This window comes from Calypte anna, chromosome 1 (genome assembly GCF_003957555.1).
Source record: "Calypte anna isolate BGI_N300 chromosome 1, bCalAnn1_v1.p, whole genome shotgun sequence".
In the NCBI taxonomy this organism is placed as follows: Eukaryota; Metazoa; Chordata; class Aves; order Apodiformes; family Trochilidae; genus Calypte; species Calypte anna.
Window position 1 is genome coordinate 148219038 of NC_044244.1, and position 19135 is coordinate 148238172.

General features: G+C 37.3%; 1 protein-coding gene across 1 annotated transcript in view; it reads left to right on the forward strand.

Moving 5' to 3' along the window:
* Positions 1-19135, forward strand: part of ABCC4 (ATP binding cassette subfamily C member 4) — a 145875-nt gene that overhangs the window by 18487 nt on the left and 108253 nt on the right. The window contains 7 exon segments of the mRNA XM_030460300.1: positions 2382-2471; positions 2875-3038; positions 7001-7126; positions 9937-10186; positions 13092-13196; positions 17458-17547; positions 17896-18087. Coding sequence (XP_030316160.1) covers positions 2382-2471; positions 2875-3038; positions 7001-7126; positions 9937-10186; positions 13092-13196; positions 17458-17547; positions 17896-18087 — 1017 coding nt within the window.

Here is a 19135-nt window from a genome sequence, read left to right on the forward strand (position 1 = left end):
TCAGGGGTTCAGAATAAACACTAAAGCAGATTAAATTCTGGAGTAGTTGGTTGAGACAGAAAGCAGCCATGAAGGTGTCAGGACTTAATTGACTGAACAGTTATATTATTCTTTTTTATGGTCAGTTGTCCCTTTTTAATGTGCTTTTGAATTAACTATTTGGGACAGGGAGAGATTAGAGCAGTAAGCTGGGAGTTTGGAAGACAAAGAATGGGTAAAGAATTGGAAGTGTGCCTGTGCAATTACATCTGGGGGAGGTGGGGCAGTTTAATCTAAGATGTCAAGTGTATAAACTTCTCTTATACGGTTAAAACTTCCTTTCCTTGAGAAAGGATGCTTGCTGGTAAAGATACTTGTACAGAAAATGTACAGACATAAAATCAAACAGATCTTCATGCTGAAAACAGGTAGATATTTGGCAAATGTAAAATATAACGTACATTCAAACCACAGTTGCATTTTAAAAAGGCTCTGTTAATGTTTAGTAGTATTTCTTACCTCTGGAGTGACTTTATAAATGTTAAGGTCAAAGCAGTATTTAAAGCCACAGTGTACTGACTTTGGCTTGGATAGAGTTAATTTTCTTCATAACATCTCATGTGGTGCTATTTTGAATGTAGTACAAAGGGGAAGATGCCAAAACAGGACTTTTTGGTAGAAATCTGTTACAAAAAGTTAATCTGCTGCTTTGTGTAAGGCTTATCTCACATCAATCGATAATTTCCCAAAACAACCATTGCTGCTTCAAAAGACTAAAATGACATTGCCACTGATGATAGGAGTGGCTCTTCTCCCTGAGAAGGTAAACCAGTCACAGGAGCAGCCTCCTTTCTGGCTCAGATGCTTGCCTGGTTCCCCTTGAGACTGTCTGGTCAAAATGAACTGGGATAGTACATTTTGCAACTGTTTTCACTGCCTGTGTCTGAAATAGCCAGAAAGAGGTCAGAAATGTGACTCGGGTGGTGGGTCTGAGACAGACCCAGACCATGGGTCACTTGCAAGACCACCAGAGCAATGTCCTCTTGGGTGACTCCGGTGGAACTCACCTAGCAGGTACCTCTACATCTTAAAGGAGCAAGTAGCAGGAGGTGATGTAAACACACCTTGGTGTGCAACCTTTTCAACTCCTCTTATTATGGTCTGTGGGTATCTTATCAGCTTTTGTAGGAGCTTGTCAGCTTTGGTCTGTGGTGTGGAGTAAAGGTGGTAGGCATGGCAGTGCTGTGGCCTCAGTGCGGCTTTGCAGGGGATTTCAGGTGGATGGGAGAAAAATGGCTTAAGACAGGGAATGGAGCAATGCTTTTCTCAAATAATAAATCTCATCTCACATACCAAATATGCTAGATTTATTATGGAATATCAGAGGAATTAATTAGCGGGCTTCTAAATGCTGCTGCCTGCTGGTTTCAGTGGATTCAGTAATAACAGTTGGGAGAGGGAGATGTGCACTGCCTAAAATGTGTTTTTGAGGTGAGAACTGTTCTTTTACAGGAAAACATGTAACCTGTTTTGTATATTTTTTCATTTGTGCAGCAAAACTGTGTTTTCTTTCTAGCAGATGTAAAGAGAAGCAGGGTATTTGAGCAGCTTTGCTCATCTTTGCATCTTTGAGCTATTTCAGTTTGGGTCTTTGCAGTAATGTTCAGATGTCTTTTTTTTAAAGGAGTATTTTATGATCACATACTATTTCTTACCAATTACCTTATTCGTTGACCTACAAAATATTTGTTGTTTACTCTTGTTTTTCCTATCATGTGCCATGAAAAATTACAGCTTATGATTTTACTAGAGTTACTAACAAAGTAAATATGAATTTGTAAAGGGATATTCTGATTTTGCAAAGATATCACAGTTTTCAGTGTTAGCAAGAGCTAACAGCATAAAAGAATAACTTGGGTTTTTTTGTCTTCTGTCAATAATCTCATTAAAACCAGAATTTTTTCAATTGGCCAAACATTGTCCTTCTTTTATTTCAGTCTTCAGGTGGAGTTTTCTGTTCTTGTTTTGAACAGATGTTCATAATGTAGGGGGAGAACAATGCAAATGAAAATTATAGGGTCTCTTGTTTAGTTTTAATAACGTATTCTATTGGTATTTTTCCATTTTTGATCACTACAGACATGGAGATAGTTGCAGCAGTTTTGTTCTCACAGTCCTTCCCTAGGATGTTTTTTATACTTTCTTCTTCAGGACCTTGCTCAGAATGTGTAACCTAACCCACATGTTATCTAAAATTCTTGAACTATGCCTAGATATTCTCAGGCAAAAGCTGAGATGTGCCTTCAGCTTTTGCCCCAATCTTGTATTTGTGTATTTGGTTTTCTAGGTACAGGTGGCACACTGTAAGCTGTGACAATTTGAGTTTGTTCTTATTGTTTCAGGCACTTCGTCTCAGTAATGTAGCAATGGCAAAAACTACCACTGGTCAAATAGTAAATCTGCTGTCAAATGATGTGAACAAATTTGATCAAGTAAGTAGCATTTATCCAAGGGGCTGAAGAAATAGAGGGGGTTGCATTAAGAATTTGTTTCTTACAGACATTTGTTCTTGTTGTTTCTCAGCCATCATAGGACAAGAAATTTTGCCTTAAAATATTGAAGAAAAACATACTTCCCCCCCCCCCTTAAATATTTTCCTTCTGTTTTCCTCAGTTCAGAGAAATGTTGGGGGATAAAGATAAAACAAAATCGTTGTGGTAATTTGCTTACTTTTTGGAGGCCAGGCACCTCCATGTATATTTAGGACTCCGGTGCAGAATCCTCACTGGATGCCTCAGTACCTGCCTGAGATTAAGATGCTTTCTCAGCTTTGTGTTTTTAGGGTCTGAATGCTAGAATGAAAAGCTAATTTTTGTTTCTTAACTCTTTGCCTAGGTAACAATTTTCTTGCACTTCTTGTGGGCTGGACCAATTCAAGCTATCGCAGTAACAGTGCTTCTCTGGATGGAGATAGGCCCATCATGTCTTGCAGGAATGGCAGTTCTCATTATTCTTCTTCCTGTCCAAACCTGCATCGGGAGGCTTTTCTCTTCCCTAAGGTAAGGTTGCACATGTTGAGTTGTAGGTGTTTCTGGTCTTGGGTTTTAAGATGTTCATGCTGGATGAAGGTGGAGTACTCCTGTGAGATCAGCTTCTGGCTGGTGAGGTTTTTTCATTGTTTTTGTCTTTACCAGTGTTTTTCATGGTCACTAATGTGAGGTTTCTTGATTCCTGTTTAGGGACTTGAAGGGGTCTGTCTTATAGACATGCAGAAAATATCTGTACCTTGCTGTAGATCTTGCCATAGAGCTGTGTAACACCTTGAGCTTTGCCTTCCTGCATTGATGCTTAGGTTACTACCATAGTAATACTATCAGACCTGGTGTAAGTTTGACTTAGAGTGGTGGTACCGGAGTTGCCACAGTGTTCAGACTGTTTTATGGTCAAAAATCTTGCTCTCTCTCCTCCAAGAAAAAGATGCAGAGAGGGAAAAGGTGAGGAAACTGAGAGAGAAAGGAAGAACAAAAATATGATGCTGGTTTAGATGCCGTCTAGGAGGATTCTAACCATCTATGAGGTTCTAAGTGCTTTTGCAGTAATATTCTGTTATCAGACAAATTTAATTTTTCTGTGACTTCTAAAAAATTACTTGCCTCAGGTGGGAATATTGAATTATCTTCAGTGTTCTTGCTTCCTAACTTTTTCTTGTGTAATTAATCATACTCTATGATTACATCATACTCATGATGTAATCATGAGTTTACAAGTGCCTTTTGCATCTCAATGGGAATATTTTTGTGTTACTTTACTGTGTGTTCATGTACATAGTGCGTATTTGTTGCATTTGTATTTAGAATGAATGAATGGACTCTTTGGATAAGTAAATTTTTTTTCAATGAGATTCTGATGTTTTCAGGTTGTATTTTAATATGAGATTTCCAGAAGTACCAAGAGTGTTATTACCATTGCATGGCTAGGCATGAAGAGATTGCTGAGAAATACAAAATAAGACTAACTTTTAGACTTAATTCTATTTGTAACCACTGTGATAGTCTTCAGTTATTATGCTCGGGTGCTATTTCTCAAATAATGACACTGTTCAGTGTTCTCTGTTAAATTCTAAGGTTTTTGATGGTAAAATCAAGAACCTGCCATATATACTTACATGTGCATTTTCACTGCATGTGCAATATGCTTGCATAAGTTTCAAACTGCTTCACTGTTGGATTTTTTCAATTTCAAGTTTTTGAGGTTTTGAGCTTTGAGCCAACAGCTAAAATACTGAGCACTTAACTAGTTAGTACTTTATCCTTGGTGGTAAGCATCATTATCCCCATGCAGTTGGGAAACTGAGAAGCAAAGAGATTAAAGGACTTGCTTAGGGTTGGACAACAAGGTGACAAAGATCCCTTCTCAAAGGTATCTATTTAAAAAGTTAAATCAGTGCCAGTGTAATGTTTGGATTTTTGCCCTGTTCAGTAGCAGAGACTTGTTTGGATGCTGTGCAAGGGAAAGAATTTATTAACCAGAGACACTTTTGCTTGTCTGTGTTTGCACAGATCTATGTGAATAGAAATGTACAGTGAACAGAAGGAGTTAATGGAAAAACTGGAATGGATTCCAGCTCCATAAGGATGACTGTGTTCACATGGCAGCTGCTGGGAATCTGCATGGGTTTAAGGAAATCAGCCTATGAAGAAGTAATTTAAGGATTAAAGCTTTTGCTGAAATCCAGGCACGCTCAGTGTGGCACCTAATTTTTGCTATTATTCAGCTTTGTACCTGTGACCCAGTGTTGTAAACACATGCAGGGATTAACTTTAATGCTGTAGGAGTTTGCAGAAACAGACTCAGTTTCCTATGGAATAGTATATACACTGTATACACATAATACTGTATTATGCAGTATTGCTTTTACCTGCCCAAGTATTAGAAGTTTCACTAAGCACACGTGACCTAATATATTATTTGAGAAATAGTTCAATTATTGGACTGAAGATTATTATATATATATATATATTCATAAAATCTCAAGCCTTTCACTGTTTGGCCATGTGACTGTAATATTCTCATCTAAAGCCCTTTTAATATTAAGAGAAAAATTATGTGGAGCTGATGTGTCCGACATGATTAAACCCCACCAAATATACCTCTTTAAAGTAAAAAGGAATTCTTCAGCTTGCTTAAATTAGAATAATTATTAGTATCACAGAGGAGACTTGTCAGACACTTGAAGAATTTTCCAGTCCTTTCCTGTTGTACTCTTAGCATGCTCAGTGAACACGTGCTTCCCAGTCATCGTGCTATGGATGTACTCTGAACTTAGTATTTTGAAGACTGAGGACACTTCTTCCTCTGCTGTTAATTGCTATCACTGGAAATCTGTGTACTTTAGACCATCATATAATATCTCTGAGACTGTGGCTTTTGGTATGTATATACAAAAGAAGCTTTTTTTGCAATTTAGAGTAGAGTAACTAAAAAGCAACAGAAAATACATCCCCACCTCTTGAATATTTTTAAAGTAATGTGAAACAGGATGCTTTACTATAGTGACATTTCAGCAGGAAAACTGAAAAGTTGGTTTATGAGAACTATGACCTTTTTGATTCACACCGTTTAAAAAGGCTCAGCAACCTCCATTAAATTTATTATTTTGAATCATCTTCCACCTCCTGTTATCTGGAGACCAGCCTTGAAGTTAGGTCTGAAAGTTGGCTGCTCCAAAAGATCTCAGGTGAGAATCAGTGTTTGCTGCTGCTGAGGCATGAACAACACATGCTGAATTTTGCCTTTTTGCAGTTGTGGAATGTCTCTGGGAAAGAAAGGATGAGCTCTCACATTCTTTGAGGAATTATTTTTTTGTACTGTTCCTTTTTGAAAAAGGAAAAAAGCCTTAGCAAAGATAATCTCATTCCATGTCAGTACAGTTGGTTTAGGCTAAGCTGTCTTCCTCAGTCTTAATAAGAAGCCTTGATTGTATTAAGGCCAAGTTCCTACATTTATTTCTTTTGCCATTTTTCTTGTGTAAATATTTCTTCATACCCTGATTGAGCATTTATAGAACACTGGTGCTGAGAAGATTTTTTAGAATGGTGGGCAGGTGCCTGAAATTCTTTCTCTTTAAGTTCTTTAAACATTGCTGTTTCTTTCAGAGCATCAGAGAAGTCTACAGGGGGAAAGCTTAAACTGAAAAAAATCTTTCTAAAGAGAGTGTCTCATTTTTAAAAAGTACAATTTCTGAATCTTGACTTTCATTGGTATATACAAAAAAAAGGTAATTGATCAGGAAAAGGTATATTTTAACAAAATAAGGCCTACCATAGCCTTCACTATGTGTGAAGTATGTTGGTTGACATGAATGAACTCAGAATTGTAATAGGGTTAATTAAATCAGTTTATGCATTCATTACCTGGCTTCTAATTTTCAGTCCTTTTTTTTCAAATTAAAACTGTTTTTTTATTTAATTATATATATTTTCCAGTTTGTTCATCATTGTGAACATAATGTAGAACAACAATAGATATATTTACTTTAGTATTAATTAAAATTAATGCTTAAATGATACTTATTTTTAAAACAAAACCGTATCTAGCTCAGCTTTCCTAAACTATAGCTCCTGTACTAAATAGTTGTTGCTTCAACTAGAGTTAAAGACATAAACAGTCCAGTTTCTTTAACAACATCAGAAAAGCCTCATGAGGATGGTTGCTACTTTGACATTTCAAAAACTTCTTCAAAAATAATTTTCTGGTTTTTGTTGAGGTTTTTTTGTATACAAATATGAATTAACACAAAGTTCTCCTGAGAAGAGGGAATACCAGGAATACAGACATACCAAGTCTGTCTGCTGTGTGTCAGCTGAAAGATACTGCATTATGAAGAGCCTTTACTGCAGTTACTATAATTTGAATCCTCATTACAGGTTTAAGCAAAAGCTTCATTATCATGAGTATGTTATGAGATCCTAAATAGTGTCCTAAATAGAATCTGAGGATTTTTGCTTTGTGTTATTTACAGAAGCAAGACAGCCACCTTAACTGATGTCAGGATTAGGACGATGAATGAAGTCATAAGTGGGATGAAGATAATAAAGATGTATGCCTGGGAAAAATCGTTTGCAGAACTTGTGAATGGTTTAAGAAGGTAATCCTGGAAAGCTTGGTATATGATCTGTATGTTTCTGGTTTTTTACGTGTCAGTAAGTGCATTATTTTTAGCTTTGAGGTGCAGTTTACTTCAACTGCTTTGACCTTTCTTTTTTTTTTTTTTTTGTGTGTGTGTGTGTGGGTTTTTTTTTTGTGTTTTGTTCGTTTTTGTTTTTGTTTGGTTTTTTGTTTTGTTTTTGTTTTGTTAAACTTGTGAAGGAATGAAAATATATCGCAAAGGGACAGAAAAAGAAAGAAAAGATCTTTGTTAGGTATAAATTCTGTTTTTTTTTAAATGCTTCCTTTTACAGTTATGTTTAAAAATGGCAACTAATAAACCACAGTAGCTGTAACTGAACTATTTTATCCTCATAGTTCTTTAAACTCATAACAAGGAACCAATAAACAGTCATTCCCCATGTGAGAAGCATATGGAATCCAACTTTCTGTCCTCAGTGATAGGATCCTCAAATTGTGCTTTGCTTTGCTTTCCTTTCTGTGTTTGTAGCTTTGCTCAGGCCATCTGGGAATGGTGGAAGGAATAAAGACAGCAGCTCAGGAAATCTGTAGTTGTTCAACTGGCAAGGTCAACTGAGTAGGGTATCCTAAGACAATTTCAGAGGTCCGTCAGCATCTAATTAAAACTCAAATTCAATTTTCAATCAGTATTTACACATTTCCTTGACATTTAGCATTCAGTGCTAAAGGACACCTGAAGTTGTCCTTTACAGCTGAAAATGTGTATTTCTCATAACTGAATTTTCATGTTGTTTCCAGCATATAGAAGGCTGTCATCCTTCTGTAGGTTCTCTGTTTTTTAAATTTTTCTTAAATTTATTTTATTGGAAATCCTGTTTTAAATTTTTTTTTTCTTTTACATCCATGTGCTTGCAAACTTGCTAATGTTCCCTGAGACATTTCTTCCCATGCACATAATCCTTTCTTCCTTCAAATTATAGAACCCTTTGCTGATGGAATGTTCTTGATTGATTAAAAGCTTTTCTCTCTTGTGTGGAGCCAGGGAGGATATTTCTTTACTGAAAGCTTCCTCAGTGTGTATTCAAATCACTAAACTTGACATTTCCATGTTCAGTGCTCCACTAGGATTAGAGGCTTCCTTTTTAATGGAGAGAAATGAGCCCTCTTTCCTAAGTCTTTAACTGGGCTGTGGAAAGATGTTGTTAAAAGTCTTTAATTCAACCAGGTGATTTCTTGTTCAGTATTTATTTCCACAGGGGCCCTTGACAGTTGCTAAAACAAGATCTGAGCTCCTCCACTGCTCTTTTTTCCTGTGGCTGTCCACATCTGTTTCCTTTGCTATAACTCTGTGCCTTAAGACAGTGTAGTACATTATATACAGCCCGTGGGTAGGCTGTAATTTATCTAATATATACGCAGAGTAGCACAAAGAACTTGCTGATCATCCACAGATAGTGAGAGGCTTATTAAGGATTATTATAGGGTGGGAAAAGAGTTCCATCCAGGCTTGTAGAAGTAATTGAATTAGACCCAATTCAAATAGTTTACATACAAATGTTCTTTCAGTGTACTCTGGAGGAGATCAGAGATTGTGAGCCCTTAAGCTGAAAAAATAAGTCTTTGAAACTCTTTGAAAGTCTGTCATTTCAGCCAGTTTGGCATGTATAGTGGGAAAGTTGCTAAACTAGTTTTCCAGTAGTGCATTCTTGCCTCTTTTCTCTCTAGTAAGTGAGGACTTAATTTACTTCAAATTGTTTAATCATAACTTGAATTTCTAATCCTAATATTTATTTCCAAGCAGAAGGTAATCAAAATGATCAAGATTTTTCCCTGAGAATTGCCTGAATACTTGGGAAGAGAAATTATCTGAGTTATGTATTCCAAATTATTCCAAGCAAATAAAATTAGAATATATGGGGAAAGAGTAAGTTGTTATGGCTCTCTTGATAAAGGAAAAACATTTTTAATAAGTTATGCCTAATGGCATCCACATTGTAGATAGTGCTGCAACATCTTGAGAATTGGACTTGATGAGTCATTTAGAATTGGAAACTGAAATTTAACTGAAGTGGAAATTGAGAACATATGCATCAGCAGCTTTTCAGTTGCTGGAGGGAGACTTATGTCTGTGCAATACTTTAATCACTATTTAGCTTGGGTAATGGCTGGCAGAACAATTGGCCTCACAGATTAGTATTTTCTAAATTACAAACCAGAATTCCTAAAGCAAAAGAAGCTAGGAGCATGGTCCAAATTGGGAAGGATTTAGTCTGAGATCAAAGGAAATACTGCAAATCCTGTGATCCAGCTTGAGGAGCAGCAGCTGAATACTGGCAATACTTGGGTCATGGATGAACTCTTGATCTTTTGGAACTTGCCATGTTTTTTCAATTGGAGAGTATTATGTGTTGATCTTTATCAGGAGTTTTGTGACAGAAGTCTACTGGATTTTGATACTGGAAGGATGAGGAGTCTGTGGGTTGTCTTGTCTCTTGTACACAACCCTGAAAGAGTCGAAGCAGATTAGAATGTGAATTAAAATACAAATCTGACCAAAGCAGACAAAAAGAGTGTTTTGGTTTTCTGTCTCTGAAAAATAATTTTCTTCTGTAGCTATTAAGATGTTAAATGCCATAGTTTTCCCCACTCAATTTCCAAGCCTTTTGAAAATTTTTTTTGTTATTTACCATATAACTCTTCATTTACATGTAAGTTGGGGGAGGACAAAGAATATATATGCATGAAATCCTGAGAGTGGGTTTCCCTCATCCCATTGCTGAGGGCGACTGTAACAAGAGAGATTGATGCGGTTGTATTTTGCGTTTTTAGGAAGGAGATTGCCATGGTTATGAAGAGCTCCTACCTTCGAGGACTGAACTTAGCCTCTTTCTTCGTGGCAAGCAAAATAACAGTGTTCATGACTTTCATGGCATATGTACTACTTGGCAATGTTATCTCTGCAAGTCGGGTGTTTGTTGCAGTGTCCCTGTACAGTGCAGTACGACTGACAGTAACTCTGTTCTTCCCTTCGGCTGTGGAGAGAGTCTCTGAGGCAGTGGTCAGCATACGACGAATCAAGGTATGGTCACTGGGTTGAATGGTGTGTTGATTCCTTCTCTTGTCCTAATGTTTAAATGTCACTGACAAAAGCAGCCTTGTTTTAGTTTGGCAGTTCAGGATCTGCAGTCTTGCAGCTCCCAATAAACACGTCTGTATGCATGTTTCTCTTAGAAAATCTCTGCAACACCTCTTTGCACATATATTTTTCTCTGTATGTGCGTTTCATATTTTTGCATTTTTCATATTTTTACATATTTAAATAGCAACACGTTCAGTTTTCAAAAATGCACTGTATGGCAGGCTGAAACGTAGGAGAGCAGAGGCAGTGAAGATATTTCCTTTATTTTACTGTCTTTTTCCTTGTGGTCACAAGATTTTGCTTTTAACAGCTGGCTCCAGCTCCCCTGCACTTATGATTCCTTAGGGATGTTTTTTTCAGGAAACCAGCTCCAGAACTGAAGCTCATTGGACAAATAATCGTCATCGTCCTAGTGAATTTGAAGCATCCTTGTTGCCATTGCCAAGTTTTTAGTTTCTGTTTCCCAAACAGCAAAGTGTTTCAGGTTTGGACGTTTTGCTGTGGAATGAGAAGATACTGCCAGACTGAAACTGTTTTACTGAAAAGTAAATAAGTGGAAAGGAATTATTAGAAGAGAGTAGAAAATTATTAAGACAAAGATGGCTAGATATATTTGGGAAAAACTAAAAATGTTTTTTTTTTTAAAGAAGGTGCTTTCTCTTAGGTAATGCAGAAGAAGTGAGGTTTCTGCTCCGATGCTATGCTACACTTAGATAGAAAGAAAGAAGCAGGAGGTGACAAATGTTTCAAGTGACAATAAGGAACAATATTCAGATGGGAAGTAGCAGCCTTTCCTCCATATTTTTGTATGCATACTTAAGAGCTGTGTCGCAAAAAGATTATTGTGATCTCTGTATTGTGTTTTTCATTACATCTCTTTTTTTCCCCTCACTGTAGCCAGAAATCTGAGATCTGATCTGCATCTTTTCTGGAAGTTTGTTCAGTCTTTTGTGGTAATATGCTCAAGGTCCCCTCATGAAGCAAAGTGAGAGCAGTTGTTTTTCAGAGTTATTTTGGTAGACATGCAGAAAAGATGATAAGTTTCATCTGGGTACAGAAGAGCTTTCTCTTTCAAGGACAGTCATATCTCAAGCTAATATTTGCTTCTCAGCATCTTGTGAGGAAAAACTTCATTTTTCTCTGCATGGAAGATTATTAAATACAAAAAGACTAAAAGACTTTTTTGAGAGAACTTGAGTATCTTAAGGCTTGAGTTATTTTACTGCATTTGAAAGCTTTATTTCTCATACTGATTTCCCCCCACTGTTTAAAATTCATGGTGTTAACCATACAATGTTCTTCTTCATTTGCACTGGTTTTATTTGAAATCTTCCATATGTGATACTGAATGCTTTTGAGTTCTACATGGCTAACTGGGATTTGTAGCTGGGATGAATATTACTGCTAGAAGACAAATTCCTGATAAATGTAAAAAGGACAAGAGACCAATTTCTTGCCTATAACTAATGATGCTTCTGTGGTCTTTTCTTAAGCCACTCACCCCAGTACTGATTTAGACTGAGTTTGGACTTTTTTTTCCTAGTCTTCCACTCTCTTATCCTGAGTTCTCTTAATTTACACATGGACCCTTTTGGGCCAGCCTGTCTATAAACCCTTGGTTCTTGGCATCTTGCTCCTGTTTCATCTTAGTTACTGGCTTTTTTTAAGTTACTGACTTCAGCAGCAATCTTGGGTCTGCACACTGTTAGCTCAGTACCTGTTAAGTAGTCTTGGCTTGTAAAACCAAGACCTTCCTTCTTTTCTGAAAATGTTGTCTGCTAGAGGTAAGGTCTTTATGCTCTGTGATTCAAAGCATGGTAGAATCATTCACTGTTTTTGTCTTAAACTTGTAGTAACCTATCCTTGAAAGTGTTCTCTAGAATTTCATAGAATCATAGAATGATTTGTCTTGGAAGGAACCTTAAAGACCATCTGGTTCCAACCACCTTGCCTGGGCAGGGACACCTTCCGCCAGGTTTGACCAGGTTGCTCAAAGTCCTGTCCAGCCTGGCCTTGAACATTTCCAGGGAGTGGGCAGCCACAACTTCCTTGGGCAAGTCTCACATTAAAGAATTTCTTCTTTGCCTTTTCTTTCTAAATATCTGTTAGCTATTTGTAAATCTAGCATTGGGCACTGTGGGCTAGAAGTGCAGATGTGGTACAAATGTGTGTTTATGCAACTGGAAGGAAAAGTTCTGTGACTGGGATATAAAGTAGAAGTACAATAGTGAAGGTGCAATGAACTAGTTTTGCAGATGTAAACAAGTTTTTTTGTTAATGCTCATGACTTTAATAGGAATAGGGGTTCAGATAGTGCTCTGCAGCATTTTTGTCACTAAAAGAATGCTTAGAAGGGGCAGTGGGCAGCTTCTTACTGTGTCCTCATTGCTTTACTGACCTAATTGAACAAAAAAAAGCCTTCACGACCAAAGCAGTGGAATGAGAAGGTGTTGCAGTGATGCAGTGATGATTTCTCATCCTCTGTGTGAGAAGAGGGAATCAAACAATTACATGGTATGTCAGTGTTTCAGTGGAAAACCAGGGATGTTTCTTAAGGGTCATTTGCTTTGGGAATTCTTTTATTGAGCAGGTTGTCATTAAAGAGTCCCATGGTACTTCCAGGCTAAAGAAATCTGAACTTCTACTAGTCTGGCAGATGGGGGGGCTGCTAAGTAGTTAGAAATACATTGTTGAAGGGGTTATGCATTGCTTTGGAATTCCTTCATCAGTATTTAATCATTTCCCCCCCCCCATAATTAATGCTCTGTATGCTGCTTCCAAAAATGCATGCTTTCCCATTCCCAGTCTCACACTAGGTAATATCCTGTTTTTTCTTTCACTGCAGAACTTTCTGATGCTTGACGAGGTCTCCCACTTCCAGCCACAACTGCATGGCAGTAATGAGAATATCATTCTTCATGTTCAGGACTTGACTTGCTATTGGGATAAGGTAAATTTACTTTTACTAAATGTAAACTAAATTGGTGCTGTAGGGATTTAAGTATAAAAAGCAGTATGTCTTTGCACAGTGTGATGGTATTTTGTATTCCATCTTTTGTGTATGAAAATCCTTTTAGTATGTTAAGCTAACTGTAGAACACTACTACACTGTAGAAAGCATTACGAAATGCATCTTAAAAGTAGCTATTCTTAAATATTGTATTATATGAAAATCTGTACATTTCTGTGTGAAAATACCTGTTGCTATCAAACAGTACTGTACTGTAGCTGAGCTGCTTAAAGTGGAATTAAGGACAGAAGGCACAGTAAGGTGGGCCTTAGCATATGGTTTTTTTCCCCTCTGAACTGAATGCTGACCAGTCCATTAGTCTGCAAACAGTACAATATTAAACTTGTTATAACATTTGAAATCTTTTGGGACTGGTCTGCACATATTTGTAACTCTGTTTTAATTGAGACTGCTCCTGTACATAGGGTTATCTGCTTACAATGCATCAAACCCACTTAACTAGAAAAAGGAACAATACACTAGTTAAACATAATACATTTTCCCTTTTCTTTTAGAAAGGCAAACATTGACTTGTTTCTGTTGTAAGACTGCAATTGCTATGTAAGCAGCAATTTGTGATGAATTGTTAGAGCTATTACAAATTGCCAGTACACTTGCACAAGGGAAGCTTCAGTCTCCAGAAGAAATGCTGGAAGCTCTAAAAATGGGTTTTGCATATAAATGTAATGCAAATAAGGCATGTCACGTATTTCCCTGAATATACCCTCTTCCCTTACTCATGTTGTGGACCAAGGAAGACAAAGTGTGAAAATACATGTAAGCATCTACCTACTACTCAGCTCCAAAAGAAAATTTCTACACAACTGTGCTTTACTTTCTCAGGGTTGTCTCCGTGACATAAATTCTTTCTCAGACGTTGATCAGTCTTCTAATTGATATGGAAAACTTAATGGTGAATACATTCTAATGCAAAATGGAATGTATTTCTTGTTCTTTGTTTTATTCCAAAATCAGCATTGGTACCACTGTTAACAATTCATAGGGTATGGTTGCATAATATACCCATAAAACATCTTAGTTTTTTTCATGAGTTATTTCTATTGCATAAAGCAGGGCAGCATGACTGGAATTACTGGTTTCTTTTTGATTTTAAAAAAACAAGCCACCCACAAATGTTAATGTAATTTTCATTTCGATATTTAACTGCAACTGCATGGGAGTATAATAGTTATCTGAGAACTATTAAAAGCAACTCAGAAAGTTTCTATTATATACTCTCACAATGATGCAGAATAGTTTTACAGAGTTGCTTACTGAAAAGATTATGAGTTCTGAGAGAGGGGAGTTTAAAAAGAAATTTTAAAAATATGGTATCTTTTGTCAAGTATCCAACTTGGCTTGCTATCCCAACTAGGTTTCCCATGACTTGGGATCTCTATATAGAGGGAATACAGCTGGATGAGAATTTTTTGTTTCAAAGATCATGAGCCAAAAGCGATACCAAGAAACCCAACAACCCACAAATCCAAAATCACTGAAAGTAAAAATGTGGTTATTATCTAGACTTTTAGGAAAACAACCTAACACAGTGTGTTACATTTTATTGGAAGATAAAACTAATTAATTCACAGTCACACTACTGTTTTGCTATGGCAAGCGCTGTCTGAGTCCCAGAGGCTGGTTTGATACTGGGATAGAACCAGGGATTCTTCAATATGAGTTTCTTCTTGTGTGCCTTGAGTTTACAGAATAGATTTCTCAGCTAAGCAGCTTTCTTTAAGGCTCAAGCATTTGAACTGAGACTGAATTTATGCCTTGTAATTTTAATCACTTAAATAAGAAGCCTAAATAATATAGTACTTCTGTGCAATATATGATCTCTGTATCCCTTAGATGCAATGAATTGCTTTCTCTTGACTGCCAGGTGTCTTAAGTTTTGCCCAGGCCCACCTAAGGAGTTGCTGTTCCTGAAGGGATCCGTTCTTCTGTCCTCATACTCTGTGTCCCTGTTCCTTCCTTTGTGCTGGTCTTCAGGCTTGTTTGTATGACCCTGTGGTGAACCAGTTAGGCATAGAAAAGCAAGAGAAAATGGAATCACTTTTCATGTGATTTGTTTTCTGATAGCTGAGTCCCATGAACAACCCATCTGCAAAGTTAGGCAATACCAAGTGACAGAAGAAGGGAATGATGCAGATAGCTGGCCAGGCACAGATGAGCTGAGACATTTGTGGTGGTGAGCTTGGTCAGATGAACTTAGCTGTAATATTAGTCCCTGCTCTAATTTAAGGGCCTCGGTTTAGTGGCTAAAAATAGGTAACACAAATTCAGGACAATTTGTCTTTAATGAATGCAAAAATACCATGCCCTTTGGGTGTTTGTTGGCTGTGCTGTTGCCTTGCATTGCTAATTTTGTATAGGGTCTATGATGTCTTAAAATACCACTTTACTATATGATATTTTAAAAACTCTTTTGAAATTTTCTGTAATGTTTTAGGCCCATGTATTTTTTTTAAACCTGAGTGTGTGGGTGGGAATATCTTTGTACTTTATGGTGAATACAGAAGCAGAACTTCAAGAGGGCTGAAGAAGGGCCTGTGTGTTTGAAAGCTTATTTACTATTTCCATATAGACTTCCATGTTGACATTTCATAAGAGATAATTTAGAGGTCTTCCTACGAGCTTTGCATTAAAATAAAAAAGATTTGGCTGCCACAGTTTGGTAGAGATTCCCTGACCCTAATACTAGCTGGGTACCTAAATTGTGTACTCTGGACCGATAAATCAAATTCATGGTAAGGTACTGATTGTATGTGGGGGGGAGGTGTGGAGAAAAGGAATGCCGCTGATGCCACCTTGTGGAAATTTATAGTAGCAACAAAAGTAGTTTTGCAGAGTTGCACAAGGCAGCCAAGCTTGGGATTCTCACAGTGTGGTTCTTGATTTTGTGTGAACCCCACGTTGCTTCTGTGAGGTAGGAGCTGTGGTGGGGGACATGCAGCCTTGAGCTCTGGGTATGCTGCTGCCCAGCCCAGTATTGCTTCTGGCATGAGGGGACACATCCATACTTGCCCAGCTCTTCCAGCCCTCATAGGTGTGGATGGATAGTTGTACCTGTGTCTCTCCCAAATAATTTGAAACAGCTTGCAAGCTTCTCCTTTTTGCAGCCTCAAAATTTGGTCACACAGCATCTTTCATGCAGGTTTAGGTGGTCGCCTCTTCAGCCCCTTGAGTTTCAAAGGATGGCTGGAGTCTGCAAGTTCTTAGGAAGAACACTGGGTATTCTTGACCTTTCTTTTCTTTTCTGAAGCTTAAGGCTGGGTTTTCATTTGGCCTTTTAATAGAAATACTGATTTTGATTTTTATATTTAAATTTTTTTTAACTGCATATATTTTCCTGTTGGCATGCTAGTGTCAGTCATGCTAGTGCGGTCTAAGGTGCATGTTAAGGCAGATTCTGTTACAAGGGTGTTTTGCTTTAATGAGAGTGAGCTACACCAGGCCCCTAGGAACTGTGGTTTAGCATAGCTATTAAAGGCATGAACATCCTTTCTTTTCACAAGAAACAGGCATTTTTACAGCCTTGGCAGGAGAAGTTCAAATATGTTGGGAAATAAGCTCTTTTCAATAGTGCAACATAAAGATAGGCATACTAAAAAGGGATATTAAACGATCCTAGGGTAGTGTGTTTTCACACAAATAGCCCACTGTGTTGTCTGTGAAATGTTGAGGAGAATCTCCAATATATAAGATGAAGTTGTGTATAATGAAACAACATTTGTCTGTTCTCATTTTGAATAGAGCCTTGACTAGAGCAAACACAGGACCTGGCTTTCCTGGGTGCTCCAAAAGAGCTTCATCCCTCCCTTTTCCCAGCATTTCCCTGGCTATTCGGAGTCACTGTGTGTGCTTTGCTGGGGCTGGGAATGCCTGTGAGATGGCCAGCAGAGAGTTCCTGTTCCCAAGGCTGCTACCCCAGCCTTGCACTGCTTCTGCTGCCTTTGGGTACCTTATTGCTTGGACACTGTTTTGTCTGTGTGACTTCTCTGTGGTGAAGGATCAGAATTTTTCAAAAGCATTTGTGAATTACAGAAGAAGCAAACTCTACGTCTGAAAATATAGTGGGGATATGGGTTGCTGGTTTATAGTGATTTATAGTGATTGTTTTCTGTTGCTAAAAGAGTTGTTTTGATGTTGTGTGTTTCATTACTGAGGAAGCCTAACTTTTTTCTCAAATCCATAGAATTTAGAAAGCCCAGCACTTCAGCAGCTTTCATTTACTGTCAGACGAGGGGAATTGCTGGCTGTGATTGGTCCTGTAGGAGCTGGAAAAGTAAGTGTTACTCTTTACACTATTCTCTGGGGGGCTTAGGAATCTATTAAACACATCTAGGGGTTGAAAATGTGCAGTTCCATTCAATGTATGATATGCTTCACATGAAGAAAGTGGCACTCAAGAAAGGCAGATGTCTTTCTGGGGGTGTGGAGGAGGTGGTTCAGTGTTAGACATTGCTTCTAGACTGCATATAAGGAATAGGAGTGCTCTTCTACAAATAGCAGTAGATTGAGTAATAAGGTGCAAGAGACCATTGTGTCAGTGTACACTGCACAATCTCTGTGATGTCTTTAATGAAATGAAACTTTTCAGGTTTTACTTTGTTTTTTATAAATCTTTTTTCAGTCTTCACTCTTGAGTGCCATGCTTGGTGAGCTGCCTAAGGAAAAGGGTTTGATAAATGTTACTGGAAGAATTGCCTATGTTTCTCAGCAACCTTGGGTGTTTTCTGGTACAGTAAGAAGTAATATACTGTTTGACAAGGAATATGAGAAAGAAAAATACGAAAAAGTTTTAAAAGTCTGTGCTCTTAAAAAGGTATGGTTTTCTTGTGTTTTATTTTCACAATCTTTATTTTTATCTTAGCATTCTTTCAGACTTTTGATATGAGCTGCAATGAATAATAGATATAGCATTGATTAGTAGTAGTATGTGAAATCCTGCTGCATAGCAGAAATATATGTAATTATTTTTTACTTCCATGTGTAAGCACATTCTTGTAATTATTAAAACTTTCACTAGAGGGAGATGTGGCTTATGTGAACCAGAGACAAATTTGGAAAAAGCGATTCCCATTTATTTAATTTCATAATCACATTTAGACAATTTTGCTGATTTCATGGCAGGTGTGTGTATAAATGCAATCAAAGCATTGTGGGAAACAATGACCAACCTAGCACTCTTCATGACTTCTATTTTGTAAATATCCTTTATGCTTTTTAAAAAATAAATGTCATGTATATCATGTACTGTGCATTGGTAACAGCTATCAAAAGAACCTTAGTGCCATATATTGGAGAACTTGCTGAGCCCAAGTAGTTTTATGAAAAAATATTTTTGAAAGGTCTGTGTGCAAAGGAGTTTGTGACATGAGATACAGAAGAGGATTAAGCCAGCTTTGTCAAGAAACAGACATTTTGCTTGGCAGCTAAAAAGGTTTTATGCAGCATTTTATGATATTCCTGTCAGCAGTGACACAGGTGAAAAGCAGATGGTTACTATGATGAGTAATTTTTTCAGGGTTTTTTAGCACACAGTAGATAGAGTTTTAGTATCTCCTGCTGATATTCAGTCATACACTGTTGTCTAAACTTAAGGTTTTAGTGACTTCAAAGACAGCAAACTGCATTTGGAAAAAATGCCACTTCATATTTGATGATAGATTTGCTTTCCTAGTTTTCTTTCCAACTTACGTATCTAACAAAGCTGTGAATAAACTTCAGAATGTTTTATAGCTGACTATAAAACATTTGTATATCCTGAATAGGATATACAATAATGTGATGCAGAACACTGTATAATTTTGTTCTCTTACTTGTGTTCCCAAGCCCTGTAAGTTGACCAAATTTGTATGGTGAATGTTGTG